This window comes from Bombina bombina, chromosome 4 (assembly GCF_027579735.1).
Source record: "Bombina bombina isolate aBomBom1 chromosome 4, aBomBom1.pri, whole genome shotgun sequence".
Taxonomy (NCBI): domain Eukaryota; kingdom Metazoa; phylum Chordata; class Amphibia; order Anura; family Bombinatoridae; genus Bombina; species Bombina bombina.
This window is the reverse complement of record NC_069502.1, coordinates 510,636,505-510,652,593: the sequence shown is the minus strand read 5'-3', so window position 1 is coordinate 510,652,593 and position 16,089 is coordinate 510,636,505. Positions and strand designations below refer to the sequence as shown.

The window sequence follows — 16,089 nt, the reverse complement described above, 5'->3', positions numbered from 1 at the left end:
ATAAGGGCTCAAAGATATGAGCTCACAGGTGTTAGAAAAGAAATGCATGTAATGTGCTTTAACATAGAGATACATACATAAACATTTATAAATATATATATGTATATATGTATATATATATATATATATATATACACACCGTATGTATATATATGTGTACAGATGTATTTATGTGTTTTACTGTACATTTTTAAATATTCTAATGTTCTTCAATAACAGGATAATGTTCTTTTTATTGTAAATACATATTTATATATATATATATATATATATATATAAATGTGGGTTTATATACCTATACCTGTATATCTATTCCTATGGATATATAGGTATAGATATGTATTTTACATGAACAGTATCAGATATATAGAAATATATATTTAATAATACAAAGTACATTATTTTTATGTGAACAAAATAGGAATGCAAAATATGCGTCTTGCACATCGTTTTTCATTATTTAGATCTTAACGCAGTTGGTTAGCGCACATGAAAACTTAGTAATCTTAAGGTGCGTTATTTAAATATTACATATAAAATATTAAAAATATTATAAAAACTATTAAAATTTATTAAACATACTGTAAAATATTCTAAATAATCAATAGAATATATCTATATTTTTTTACAGCATGCTTAATCATTTGTAATAACTTGTATTTATTTTTTTAATATTTTGTAGTTTGTACTAGACATGTACATTCTGATTTTAACAAATCCAAAAACCCCCCATTAATTATTTCCCATATTAATCCCATTTAAATGTAAAATATCTTAAGAACTGCTGAACCAACATTTTCTACCTTTGTAATTATTGTCTATCACTACTGAAATATAAAAAAGTGTATTAATATGTGTAACCTATGGATGGAACTTTGTTACTTCCTGTTACCTTCCTGCGGTGGCTGACCATAACCATAGAACTTTATTTTAGGATAACATTGGCAAATGGTAAAGTCAATCAGAAACCATAATTCCTGCTTCATTTTCAAAGTGCAGTGTCTGCTCCCAATAGACTTGCTTTAATTTGCTCATAAAAGTCAATGGGCCAGATTACAAATGGCGCACTATTGTTAGCACAATTCGCAATAAGCAATATCGTGATGGCGTTAACTTGTGCATGTATTCCAAGTTAAAAGTATACGTGTTTGCTCAATCGCAAATGAAATTTGTGCTCATTGGGTTAGCACGACTGAAGACCTTGGGGCCTATTTATCAAGCCCCGAATGGAGCTTGATGCCCCGTGTTTCTGGCGAGCCTGCAGGCTCGCCAGAAACAGCAGTTATGAAGCAGCGGTCACAAAGACCGCTGCTCCATAACCCTGTCCGCCTGCTCTGAGCAGGCGGACAGACATCTCCGCAATTCAACCCGATCGAATACGATTGGGTTGATTGACACCTCCCTGCTGGCGGCCCATTGGCCACGAGTCAGCAGGGGGCGGCGTTGCTGATGCTGTGCAATGCTGAATATGGAGAGCGTATTGCTCTCCGTATTCTGCCAGGTCTTGCGAACCTGATCCGCACTGTCGGATCAGGTCCGCCAGACCTTGTTAAATAGAGGCCCTTGAGTACAGGCTAAGGGGCTGATTTAACAAAGTGTGAGTGGGCATAGTCCACTGTAGCGGATCATGCCCACCACACATCGATAAATGCTGGCAGCTTGTTGCAAGGCCACCCCCCTGCAGATTCGCAGCTAATCGACTGCTAGCAGGGGGTGTCATACGATCGGGCGGATTGATGTCCGCCGCCTCAGAGGAGGCATACGAGTTAAGGAGCAGCGGTCTTAAGACTGCTGCTTCTTAACTCCTGTTTCCGGTGAGCCTGAAGGCTCACGCAGAAACAGTTACATTCAGGGCCATATATATATATATATATATATATATATATATATAAATATATATATATATACACACACACAAAGTCCATATAAAGTATTAACTGGTCTTTGGTTGTATGTGCAAAATCTTTTATTATTGCAATGTTTCGGGACACAAATAATCCCTTCTTCAGACCTGGTCTGAAGAAGGGATTATTTGTGTGTGTGTGTGTGTGTATATATATATATATATATATATATATATATATATATATATATATATATATATATATATATATATATATATGTATATATTTATGTGTTAATGTATTTATTTATATCAATACACATATAAACACATAAATTCACATTTATACACATATATGTATATATACACTTTGGAGCCCTTTCCACTCAAATACCGTAAAACAGGAAAATCCTTTTTTATTCAATTGTAATATTAAAATATGTTTTATTGTGCATGTACTGTAAATATTTTCTACTCCAAGGTTCTTTACAGAGTAGAATTTTTTTTTGTATTTTAAATATATATTCCTATATATATATCTGGAATACGGAGTCACAGCGCACTATGGGTGAAAATACTCATTCTCTCTCTCTCTCTGTGAAAGATAAAACATTCACAGAGTATAAAAGCAGAAAATAGTTTCAATATACAGCAAGATTAGACACAATTGCAAAAATAAACACAATGTGAGAGAGAGCGTATTAATAAAAAAAAAAAGGAAAAATATTCAATCAGTAGAAAATTATTCAGGAAGACTATACATGAAAAGATAAAAAATTCAAAAATAATAATAAATACAAAATAAATTAAAAAATAATAATAACAATAATAAACCATTAGCACATAGTCCAAAACTTGCAATAAATGCAGAAAGTAAAAAGTCCCTGTGGCAATATCTCCAAACTCAAAGGACTGTGAGATTCTAGCACCAGCTGTACTAAATACACAAACGGAACCTCAATCGTATGAGGTAAGTGATCAGCATACGAAGGGAGGGACCAATCGCCCACAGTGAGTTCCACAATGTGCTCCAACCCAGGGTGGAAATCCAAGTATATATCCTCATAGGATAAAAACATTGGGAGAAGTATATAGTGTAATATTGTTTTATATAACAAAAAAATAAACAGACGTTAGCCTACAATACTAGCCTATTTTCCATTAGTGGGACGCCTGGCTTCCGAGATCACATTATATTGGAGTGATACATTTAGAGGATTTTATTGTGTATTTGGATAAACAACCTCTTGGTGACACTCTGATTTGCTCTTACACATTCTTGGATATTGATTTATGTGCATATGATACCTCATAATAAATGTAGGTTTTAAAGTGTGAGTACCACTTTTATAGGCTAACGTCTGTTCCTTTTTTTTAGGTAAATCCAGCTCCCATGGGCGCCAAGCCGAATTTACTGCATGGTTATTGGCTAAGAGGTGAAAACGTCACCTCTTAGCAAAATAATTTTTTAGCCATGGGCTGCCGTAGCAGCTAAGAACGGCGATCGATTGAAACAAATAAATGAGCTTTCTACATGAGGTATCTTATACTTCATGAATGAAAGTCCCCTTTATTTGTTTCAATAGTCATTCCTAGCTTTTGTACAACACTAGGATTGACTTTCACTTTAATAGCATCACTCTGCCTTATGCAACTAACATAAAGACTCAACTCAACCAATGGGAATATGTTTGTTACAAGGTCACAGTAAAAACAAATTAAATAACTGTATTTATTTCTTTGTTTACTTAATTAATTAATAAATAAATTAATTAATAAATTAAATGGACAGTAAAGTCAAAAGTTAAACTTTCATGATTTAGATGGAGTATGTGAATTTAAACAACTTTCCAATTTAGTTTTATTATCAAATTTGCTTTGTTCTCTTGATATCCTTTTTTTAAATTAAATCTAGGTAGGCTGATAGAAGCTAAGGAGCGTGCACGTGTCTTTAGCAGTCTATAGAAGCAGTGTTTGTATCTATGTATAACATTACTATAAACACTGTTGCAAACACTGCTGCCATAGACTGCTAAAAACACGTGTACGCTTCTGAGCTCACCTACGAATACTCTTTATTAAAGGACACCAAGAGAACTAAGCAAAATTGATAACAGAAGTAAATTGGAAAGCTGTTTAAAATGTCATGCTCTATGCGTCCATCTAAGTTTAATTTTGACTTTTGTGCCATTTTCATTTGTAATTAACGTATTACATTGATAATATTTACATATGACTAATAATAATGATAATTTTGAAGAAACAAATATACAGATGTGCTACCTGTTTTCTAATAGAGCACTGGCTACATATTTAAATTCTTACCACAGGACCTGGAGGTCCAGGGGGCCCTGGTCTGCCTTGAGGACCCTCATTGCCCTGTAGAAGCATTAGAAAGAAAGCAACTATTTAGACACACATACACACATTATTCTAAACATGCTATACCTTAAAGCTATTGCTAATTAGTGGCTATATGAAGCATGCTATGGTATTAGAATATTCAGTATGTGGTCAGGATTACATTCGCCTGTTTCATTGTAATGTAGTAATCACTGCCTTAAGTGCTATCGCCAGGTTTTTCTGAGAAACAATCCAACAAATGTTAGCCAATGAGGTTTGTTTGATACTGATAATGGGACTATTACAATATAACAGAAACGAGCTTTTGCTGGAAGTAGCATAGACTTGGCCATGTAGACATTAGTACAATAGCTAAATGCATAATTAGATTTATACAATAAAAGAGTGATCCATTTGGTCATTCTAATGCCAGAAATGTTTTAGTATTAACGTTATAATACGAATACTAATAATATTAATCGTGCTAATACTTATAAAACTAATAATACTAAAACTAATTGTCATAAACAATAATTATATTTTTATGCTGACAAAAAAGCTGCATTGTTTTTTTACACAGTGCAGACATCAGTATTAAATTATGTTTAGAGACATTTAATATCAAGGCTTAAAATTTGCACTGCTTTCAGGAGATAATTAGTCCTTGTACCTTTTCTCCTCTGAGCCCCGGTGACCCTGGATGTCCTGGTCTTCCAAACTGCCCCTGTACAAATCAAATAAATTGGGTTTATAAACAACAATAAAAACTCTTTGCACAACAAATTTGCTTTGAAAAGTTGTACTTTTCGAGGTCAGCCTAACCCAATTAAGTCTCGCAAGAAGCATCTTCTCGTTCTGACTGATAAAGCAGCTGCATCGTACTGATAAGCCTCACAAATTGCAAGTATACAATGCGGTTTGTGCTTCCGTTTTCACCTTGACAGATCAAATGCAAAGAACCTACCAGGTGTATGTTGATACAGTAAAAAGTTCACTTTGCTGCTTGAATTGGAAGGTGCATATCATTACCATTTTTATTTAGTGTAAAAAAAATCTTTAAATTCTTAAGCACATGTACAGTAAATGCTAACCAAAAAAAAGAAACATTCTAAAGCTGACTTATTGTAAGCTGGAGCAATAATAAACACATATTCCTTCCATGTCATGTCACAATCCGAACTTTACGCATCTGGCTTATGTTAAAAGTTCATTTATTTTTAAAGATTATATGAAATCAGCACTTACAGGGATATAAAACCAACAACATTTTTTTTTTTTTTGTGATTCAAATAGCATACAATTTTAAATAAATTTCCAATTTAATTATATTATCAAATTTGCTTTCGTTCCCATGGTATACTTTGTTGAAAAGATACCTAGGTAGGCATCTGAAGTACTACACGAGCATGCTCCTAAGCTTATGTCCTTGCAAAAGATACCAAGACAAATAATACATTTTCATAATAGAATTAAATTAGAAAGTTGTTTAAAATTGCATGCGCTATCTGAATCAATGAAGAAAAATGTTGTGTTTCACGTCCCTTTATGGATGTAATGATATTCTGTAAGATGCTAACAATTAAATGATGTTACTTTTAAAAACAAATATTTACCAACATGAACACTAGCAATTATATAAATATATATTATGTACCTGGTAAGCCCCATGTATTTTTTACAAACTACTTACAAGATAGTAGGTGAAAATAAGCACATAGGTAAAGTTGTATCCTTAAGCAGCATCCAATGAAGAGAACAGCTTCTGTGGTTATAAGCTTTTTATTAATGCTAAAAACAAGCACTAGCTTTGTATATATTAGCAAGCCGGCTACAGCAGGTGGAACCTATACATTGAGAACACACCTTGCCTAGCCATAGGGCAATGCAATTTTAATACATTATTAAAATTACATTGCCATACGGCTAGGCAAGGTGTTCCACCTGCTGTAGCCGGCTTGCTAATATATACAAAGCTAGTGCATGTTTTTAACATTAATAAAAAGCTTATAACCACAGAAGCTGTTCTCTTCATTGGACGCTGCTCAAGGATACAACTTTACCTATGTGCTTATTTTCACCTACTTTCTTGTGAGTAGTTTGTAAAAAATACATGGGGCTTACCAGGTGTTTAATCTACACTTAGATCTCTGTTTGTGCTTTCTCTCACCCCCTTCCAGCTTTTTACTATTGGTTTGAACTGACCTTAAACAGGAGCAGCAGCTGCAGAATATAACAGGACTATTTTCCACACTTGCTGAAAAACAAGGACCTCTCTGGAGAAACCTTGGGGATTTCAGAAACTTGATTTATTCTATTTATCTACTAGAGACGGTACCATAACAAGTGTTATACAGATTTACTTTTATTTATTATTTTTCATATTCATGTGGTAAATGAGGTAAATGTGAATTGTTATATTTTATAACTTTTGATTTATTTCTTATCTCTAATATCATTGTATTATTATTTAATATTTTTATTGGGTACCTTTCGATTTATTTATTTAGAGAGTGCAGCGCTTCTTTTTTTTATTTTTTAATATATTATGTACCATTTAAAGGGACATAATACTCATATGCTAAATCACTTGAAACTGATGCAGTATAACTTTAAAAAGCTGACAGGAAAATATCACCTGAGCATCTCTATGTAAAAAAGGAAGATATTTTACCTCACAATCTCCTCAGCTCAGCAGAGTAAGTTCTGTGTAAAAAGTTATACTCAGCTGCTCCCAGCTGCAGGTAAAAAAAATAAAAATGAAAAAATGAACAGCAGCCAATCAGCATCAGCATTGCTGAGGTCAGGAACCTTTACTGTGATCTCATGAGATTTGACTTAACACTCATGAGATTTCATTGTAAACTTCCTTTACCTGATTGGTGAAATAATTAAGGCTCATCCCTTCAGCTGTCCTAGGACAGACACACTAAAATGCTGCTTAGAAATCCTTTACAATGGGAGGTGGCTACTGAGGAACTTTTGAGGTAAAATATCTTTCTTTTTTACATAGAGATGTTCAGGTGATATTTTCTAGTCAGCTTTTTACAGCTATGCCGCATCACTTTCAAGTGTTTAAACATTTGGGTATTATGGCCCTTTAATTTATTTAATACATTTATATAAAGAAGGTCAGTTGTACTTTTGTACTTGTATTATTTTCTGCTGTCCCTAATATATAATGGTGTCATTCCTATTATGGTCCAGATTTTGACGTGGCGCACCAACTCTTTTGAGTGAGCGATATCAGGTTTATCGCAGCTGGTTTAGAGTGTCCAAAGGAGCAGGCATATTACAAGTTGAAAGTAAATGCAAACGTGTGAGTACAATGACGATTTACGCTAAAATGATTACCGCGGCCTCAGATCTCTCGTTAATGCAAGACAAAAAAGTGTCACAAAACACATAAAAAATCCATTTACATTCATAATAAAACTGTCTCATAAAAATTATTAAAAAAAAATATTCCAATAAAAAGTTAGAAGGGCTCAAAGATATGTGTAAGAAAAAAAAGGACTGCAAAAGGGCTTCAACATAGAGGTACATATGAATAAATGTCTTAATATGTATATGTACTGTACATGTATATATCTATATCTATATCATTCTATATATATATGTTTAAACATGCACATACATGAATCCACGTATCTACATGTGTATCTATGTATTTACAGGCATATATACACATAATAACAAACAAACACACATGCACACACATATAGACATACACTACAGTATATATATATATATATATACACATACATACACACACATGTATACTGTGTGTATATATATATATATATATATATATATATATATATATATATATATATATATATATATATATATATATAGATATATATATATATAACATGTATCCACAAATAAAACAAACACATTCTGCCACATGAAGAACATTGGAATGTGAAATATTCATATTTTCATGTTGATTTAGTGCACTTGAGAAAATGCTATTGTGTTTGCGTGAGAGTAGGGGTGTTAGATTTTTCCCACTATTCTTGCTCTATTGACTTCTATGGGGGAATGCATTAACGAGGTCATAATATTCTAACTTCAGCTTTTTACGTGCAACGGATAAGCTCTTGTGCAAAATGTTTTATTTTCAACTTGTAATATGCAAGCTACCAAAAGTGTGCAAAAAGCTTACTTCTAATGCAGTTAACGCACGAGCGATAAATAGCGCTCAACTCGTAATCTAGCCCTATAATGTCCAGAATATTAGTGATAAAAATAAAATTAACATGCAATCAACTGTTTAAAAAGAATGAAGTGCAGATGGAATTGCCTTTAAAACACACACTGTCCATAAAACAGATGAACAGAAGGGCAGCATGTGTACAGTAGCTACGCCAGTCCTGAAGAACCTGCTTGTTAAAATATCCCGTAGTGCCAAATTATTTTGTTTTCATATTGATGTGCTGTAATTGGCAACAATAACTAGTATCACACCAACCCAAAAGGGGTTATGGAAAACAAAAAATAAATAAATTAAACAAATACCTAACACAATGGTCTAACAATAACCCATATAGCAAAGTAAGACTTTCAGACAAACATATTGGTGAGAAACGCAATTATCATGAGCTATTACCCATAAACTTCCCAATATGTGTAACGGGGTTACTAGAAGCAGGGCCACTCTGCCCAAAGCTGCATTGCAAGCAATCTGGTAACTGCATATATCTATGGAACAACAAAGAAAAGATGGCACCTCATGGTACAGTAACTTCCGTGCACAATATGGTTTAATATCGGAAGATTCCACTCACATGAAAGAGAGCACTAAGATAGTGCCTCAGCCTGATGAAACATGTTGCTTTTACATTTTTATTAAAGTGTTTTTGATATACAATCCTGTGGTTCTGATTCTACCACTGGTGGATCACTTGCAATTATGGAATAGCATATTTTTGCATAGAAGTCCAAATTGGCACATTAGTCTGATTAATGATATTTCTTAAGGACTACACTTGTTTCTACTAAAGACTCGGGGTCAATCTCTACAGTGTTGCTGGGTAGCTCAGACAGTGTTGCTGGGCAGCTCAGAGGTCCGAGGTGGTGCTGTTAGTACTATCTTACATGTGAGTGGAATAGTCCGTCATTTTACCATATTGTGTATTGAAGTTACAGTACCATGAGGCGCCTGTTTTTCTTTGTCGCTCCAACAATCACTAGTAGTGCATTTTTGCCTCTACTGGAGAATCTATGTCCATCTCTGTGTCTTACAAACAATAGAATGCTATAGTCAGATAATTTCACTTCTCAAGCATATGAATACACATTATTTCAAACGTGTGCAGTTTATTTTGCCACTCCGGGGTTAATTGTAATTTTGTACATTTAAAGAGCAATACACTACCTTTAAACTGTAATATAAAATGTGTAGTTATGGATATTAAACACTTTTGAATATACTTTCAATATTTATGTTGCTCTTCTAATTTAACTCTGATTAGTTCCTACTGCTCATTTCACAAGTGGCCTCCCCTCTCGGACAATGAGTCTCGGGGAGGGAAAGGCCCCCACCCCATCCAGCAGTGGCGCCCCCTGGTGGCTGGAAGATGTTTACTCAAAAAAATTCTGTGTTGGCCCTCCAAATAAGGCAATAAGTATGGGAGTTTAGTTTTTAAAAAATGACCGTAGCAAACAAGATGTTATGGTTTATGAAAAGTTTTCTCACTCATCTGATGTGTTAGATCTATTGCAAGATACCTTTGTAATTGTAAGGTGTTTTGTGTACTTTAAACTCTGACTTCTAAAACAATGGAAAAGAAAATGTTGTGGATATCCATTGAAAAACACATTTGCATTGTCATATGAATACATAAATCACTATCACAAATAGCTATGCTATGATTTACTATGAACAGTGTACACACATATAATATCTAGCAAAGCAAGCAATTAAATGTTTTCAATGCCTTTAATTTTAAGTAATTATAACAGACTGGGCCAATTCTCCTGCCCAGTGTAGATAAGCAGCTACAATGTGCCATTATGCCCAGGGTAGGTAGCCAGCCATATAATCATCAATACAAGAGCAAATCAATTGCACGTATAATCATTTTACGGATTTGACCCCAAGCAAACAATTATAGGGGGAGAAAATTCAGTCACTTTCCCCTCAAGCAAAAAAGGTGCCCTTGATAAGGTCAGTGCTATGGTACAATGATTTAGTGTTTGGGGTGACCAGTGTGAAGAAAAGGACATAAATGTATGATCTATAAAATACTGTATGTAACATTTTTATATAGGTTTTAAATACTTACTGACCATCTATCCTCTGACCATCTATCTAATTGTGTTAGTAAAGAAATGGCACTATTCACATACGTTTTGATTGCTTATCTAATTCCATAGCAATACAATTAAGAATATTTGTAATTTGTAGAAAATCTCTTCAGATCAAAAATCACTTACAGTTATACTGACTAGTGTATGAAACACACATTTCTTACATATGGATATAATAATTGAAGTGTAACTTTATGTAAATTAAATGATAACATGCACAAACACATACCTATTTTAATTATTATTCACATATGTCAGAAATAAATTAGTGTTGCCTTTGACAAAAATGCCAATATCAGTTGCATAAAGAAAAGGTTAACCCCATGTGCTGCACATCATTGTAAAAATGTTGTGTCTTTGGAATAAAAAGAGTGACAAACGTGGGTGCTTACACTCTGATAAAAGAGCAAAGTGGGCAATTACTCTTACATATATGGAGCAAAATTAGTGCTTATTCTTAGATGTAAGGAGCCAAATTCCTCTTCTATAGACTCCCATAACTGTGTAGTATGCAGCTGGTTCAGGCAATTAGCAGCATGTTCAGCTTGCTTAAAGGACAACTAAATACAGTAGAAGTATAATATAACAAGTGCATAATAAAAAGACAATGCACTAACACTTTGAATTTCACAAAAGCAGCCCCCTTTTATCATATGACAGACATCAGCCAATCATAGACTAGTACACATATACACTGTGAGCTTGTGCATGTTCAGTAGGTGTATCAAAAAATGTGCATATAAAAAGTTTGTGCAAAATTTGATAATGGAAGTAAACTGGAAAGATCTTTAAAATTATGTTCTCTTTCAGAATCATGAAAGTTTAATTTTGACTTGACTCTTGCATAACCAACACTGTAATATTAATATACTTTTTACCCTTGTGATTACCTTCTATCTAAGCCTCTGCAGAGCCTTATTTCAGTTCTTTTGACAGACTTGCATTTTAGCCAATCAATGCTGACTCATAAATAACTCCACGGGAGTGAGCACAATGGTATCTATATGATAAACATGGACTACCACTGGTTTAGAAAACAGTTTGATCCTAACTAGGTTTAGCATTCAACAAAGAGGAAAGCAAATGTGATGATAAAAGTACATTGGAAAGTTGTTTTAAATCACATGCCCTATCTGAATCCTGAAAGTTTAATTTTGACTTGACTGTCCCTTTAAGGGGTTAAGTTACACAATAGGGAACATTCATTAAGCTGTGTTTGCAACTTTTATTGTCTATGTTGAGCATGTGGCCGGACTTTTGGCCGACGGACACTTGGCCGAAATCGGAACATTCTTTAGCTTTCTGTCTGTCAGCCAAATGTCTGTCGGCCAAATGTCCATCTGCCAAATGTCCTTCTGCCAAATGTCTTTCTGCATTTTGTCAGAGCACCGTTGAGCAGGTTCACATAAGCGGTGGTGTCAGGGGTGCATTAGCAAAGGAGATTTGCCTATTTACTTTCTACGTGAAGCAGCTTGAGAGGAATCCATATTCAGTTGGTTTTCTTATTGCATTCTGTGGTGATTACCTTATAAGGTCTGTGAGGCATTAGCCTGCATACCCAGTAAATTCTAATGAATCTAGTCAAGTGTCTTTATAATTGACTTCATTATAAAGTTTAGGATAATCACATAGTCATATAATATATAATATTTATTCATCCAGAGTCTGGGGATTTGCCGAATCCTTTGTGTACAGATGTGTTACTTTCTAATACTAGAAGTTTATGCTATAGATATAAAGTACAGAATGTCTAAATAGTAGGAATCTGTGGATAGAGCAGAGTAAGTAGAAAAGTCAATATTAGTATAGTTTAATGAAAGTGATGGTTTCAGAGTCCAATAGATGTCAGATGGCTGGCAGTAAATTCTCTTGTTCAAAGATTTTTACCATAATTAGATACATTAGGTAACCACGTTGTGCGCTCTAGTTAGCTGGCTACAAATGTGTGTAAAAGTATTTACTGCCTATCATGTTTAATTACATTGTACCAATACGTTCTATTTGAAAGAAGAAAATTGACTGGAAACGTTGAAATGTAACTATACTTGAAAGGAATTATTAGAATAAAATGTAGACTGAAATAGGAAAAACCCTCATTTAAATCATTAGGACTCAAGCTGTCAAGAATGAATATCCATTGACATTATTCCTAAAGTTGTTTCTTATCCAGATTTCATTCATGTGGTGATGGTTTGATTTTCTTTGCTTTTGGCCTCTACATTACAATTAAGAAGTACAGGGGGAAGAAAGAACAGTCATTGTAGATTAAACTAAAATATTTCAAAATAATTAGTCTCTGTCTTCAGCATGTCATAATACAAGGATAGAAAAAGCCCTGAACTCTTTAATAGAACTTTTGACTACAAAAGGTTACTTAACCCCTTCAGTGCTGAGGCATTTCTCAATTCTTTGCTGAAAATATTGTAGGCATTTGGGTTCTTTAAACAAAATTTTTGGATGTTTTCCCCTGTAAACAACCAACATGAAGAAATGTTTTGTTACTCTACAATGTAGTTTAAGAAGGTTATTATTGTTACATTTTTTAGAGTGCCAACACATTCTGCAGCTCAAATATGTATTTGGAGTGCTTAGTAGCCCTCAATATAGTGTCTCATGCACCTTTATATGGTGTAGTGATGAAAACTGTACTCGAATATGACCTTACATGTAATGATCTGTCTATCAAGTGATTTTTATTGCTAGGATAACAAACAGATAACTATTTAAGTATTTGGGGCCGATTTATGAAAGTGCGAGCGGACATGATACAATGTAGCGTATCATGTCTGCCGCACAGCGATAAATGCCGACAGCATATGCTGTTGGCATTTATCATTGCACAAGCAGTTCTTGTGAACTGCTTGTGCAATTCTGCCCCCTGCAGATTTGTGGCCAATAGGCCGCTAGCAGGGGTGTCAATCAGCCTGATCATATATTACAAGGGAAAAAAAATCCATTCTTTCACTTTAATTCCCGCCGCTCCCCGGAGTCCAACGCAACTTTAATAAAGCTCCCGTACCCCACTGCCACAAATAAATGTATTAACCCCTAAACCCCTGGCCTCCCACATCACTACCACTTACTAAACCTATTAACCCCTAAACCGCCAGCCCCCACATCCTCATAAACTAAATTAAGCTATTAACCCCTAAACCTAACAACCCGCTAACATTACATTATAATTACATCATCCCTATCGTATGATAAATTAAAACTTACCTTTAGAATTAAAATAAACTATATTAAACTATTAATTAACCTATCCTAACTATTATACTACAATTACATTAAACTGTATTAAACTATTAATTAACCTACCCTAACTATTATACTACAATTACATTAAACTATATTAAACTATTAATCAACCTACCCTAACTATTATACTAAAATTACATTAAACTAACAATTAAATTAACTATATTACATATTTAAAAACCTAACCCTACTCAAGCTCCACACCGGATGTATGAAGATAGAAGATGCCGTCTGGATGAAGACTTCTGCCCGTCTGGAGGACCACTTTGCCCGGCTTGAATGAAGACTTCTCCCGGCTTCATTGAGGACTTCAGCCCGGTTGGATGAAGACTTCTCCCGGTAAGGTGATCTTCAAGGGGTTAGTGTTAGGTTTTTTTAAGGAGGTATTCGGTGGGTTTTAGGGTAGGGTTGGTTGTGTGGGTGGTGGGTTTTAATGTTGGGGGGGTTGGATTTGTAATTTTTTTACAGGTAAAAGAGCTCATTACTTTGGGGCAATGCCCCGCAAAAGGCCCTTTTAAGGGCTATTTGTAATTTAGTGTAGGGTAGGGCTTTTTTATTTTGGGGGGGCTTTTTTATTTTGTTAGGGGAATTAGATTAAAAATCTTGTAATTTGTTTATTATTTTCTGTAATTTAGTGGGTTTTTTTTGTACTTTAGATATTTGTATTTAATTGTATTTAATTTAGGGAATTAATTTAATTATAGTGTAGTGTTAGGTGTAATTGTAACTTAGGTTAGGTTTTATTTTACAGGTAACTTTGTATTTATTTTAGCTAGGTAGTTATTAAATAGTTAATAAATATTTAATAACTATTCCACCTAGTTAAAATAAATACAAACTTGCCTGTAAAATAAAAAAAAATCCTAAGCTAGCTACAATGTAACTATTAGTTATATTGTAGCTATCTTAGGGTTTATTTTACAGGTAAGTATTTAGTTTTAAATAGGAATAATTTAGTTAATGATAGCAATTTGTATTTAGATTTATTTTAATTATATTTAAGTTAGGGGGTGTTAGGGCTAGGGTTAGACTTAGGTTTAGGGGTTAATACATTTAGTATAGTGGTGGCGACGTTGGGGGCGGCAGATTAGGGGTTAATAAATGTAAGTAGGTGGCGGCGATGTTAGGGATGGCAGATTTGGGGTTAATAATATTTAACTAATGTTTGTGAGGCGGGAGTGCGGGGGAAGATACTCTTCCCCCTCATCACAAATATGATTGTTGTTTTTTTTTACAGTACAATGACATAGAACTCAGATCTTACACTTATGAACACAAAGATGCAAAACACACACAGCAACACATACAGGTGCAGATAGAGTATGTTGATAGGGCAGTTTTCTATTGGAAATACTTAAAGTACTAAAAAAGAAATAATTGTATAACTTGCACACAAAACCTTGTATGCTATGTTCTTTTTGTGTCCCAAGCCAAAATTATAGTGTAATGTGCAAGTAGTTACATAAACAAAACTGCCAAGGGACCAGCCACCTGCGGTGATGATAAATGAGCGTGTTACCACCTTATCAAGCATTAGTAACTACTAGATAATTGCTTGCAAACTAGAAGATGCAATTTTCCAATTATTTCCATGTTTTGCTTTTATTTTCCTAATTTATCTTCTATTTCTGTAGTCTCTAAAAATACATTACAAGTAGTGAAGTTGGAGTTTGATTTCTCTTTCATAATAATTTAAATTGTATATATAACCCACCTAAAGGTGGAAATTTACTGATATAAAGTGTGCGTTGTAATTAAATTCCAAATACACCTTTTAAAGGATATTTTCTTTTGCCAGAATCATAATGTTAATATTTGCTCACAAATACATTCTCACCATGGTTATATCTTATATAATATATATAGTGAGTCATATTTTTAAGGGACATAATAGTCAAAATCATATTTTCATGGTTTACACAAATACAAGTTTAAGAGAGTCTTAAATGTACTTCTTTTATAAAATGTAATTTGTTCTCTTCATATATTTTGTTAAAGGCATACCTAGGTATACCTGAAAGCAGCAATGCCCTACTAGGATCTAACGGGTGAGTTATTCTTCTTGCCACATGTGCCTCTTGTCACTGGCTCACAATATGTGTTCAGCTAGCTCCCAGTAGTATATTGCAGGTGTTAAACATACAGTTATATGCAACCAATTGTGCAATAATAAAATGCACAATAATAAAATACATTAGGAGATTTTCTTTTTGCACGTTTATGCCCCAAGTTTACAAGTACTAATTCCTGAAATGTATCTCCTGTGTTGATGAAAATGAAGTAAATATGGAAATCTGTGAGTGTATTTGCAATTAAATGTGCTTTACCAA

The 16,089-nt window shown here is 33.9% G+C and overlaps 1 protein-coding gene across 4 annotated transcripts in view; it reads right to left on the bottom strand.

The window, feature by feature from the left end:
* The window catches only part of COL19A1 (collagen type XIX alpha 1 chain), a 1,696,717-nt gene that overhangs the window by 336,135 nt on the left and 1,344,493 nt on the right, over window positions 1-16,089 (bottom strand). For all 4 annotated transcript variants that reach the window (XM_053710417.1, XM_053710419.1, XM_053710420.1 and 1 more), the window contains 2 exons: window positions 4,857-4,910; window positions 4,169-4,222 (listed from right to left, as the gene is read on the bottom strand). In XM_053710417.1, the coding sequence (XP_053566392.1) occupies window positions 4,169-4,222; window positions 4,857-4,910 (108 nt within the window). The remainder of the gene's footprint in view (window positions 1-4,168; window positions 4,223-4,856; window positions 4,911-16,089) is intronic.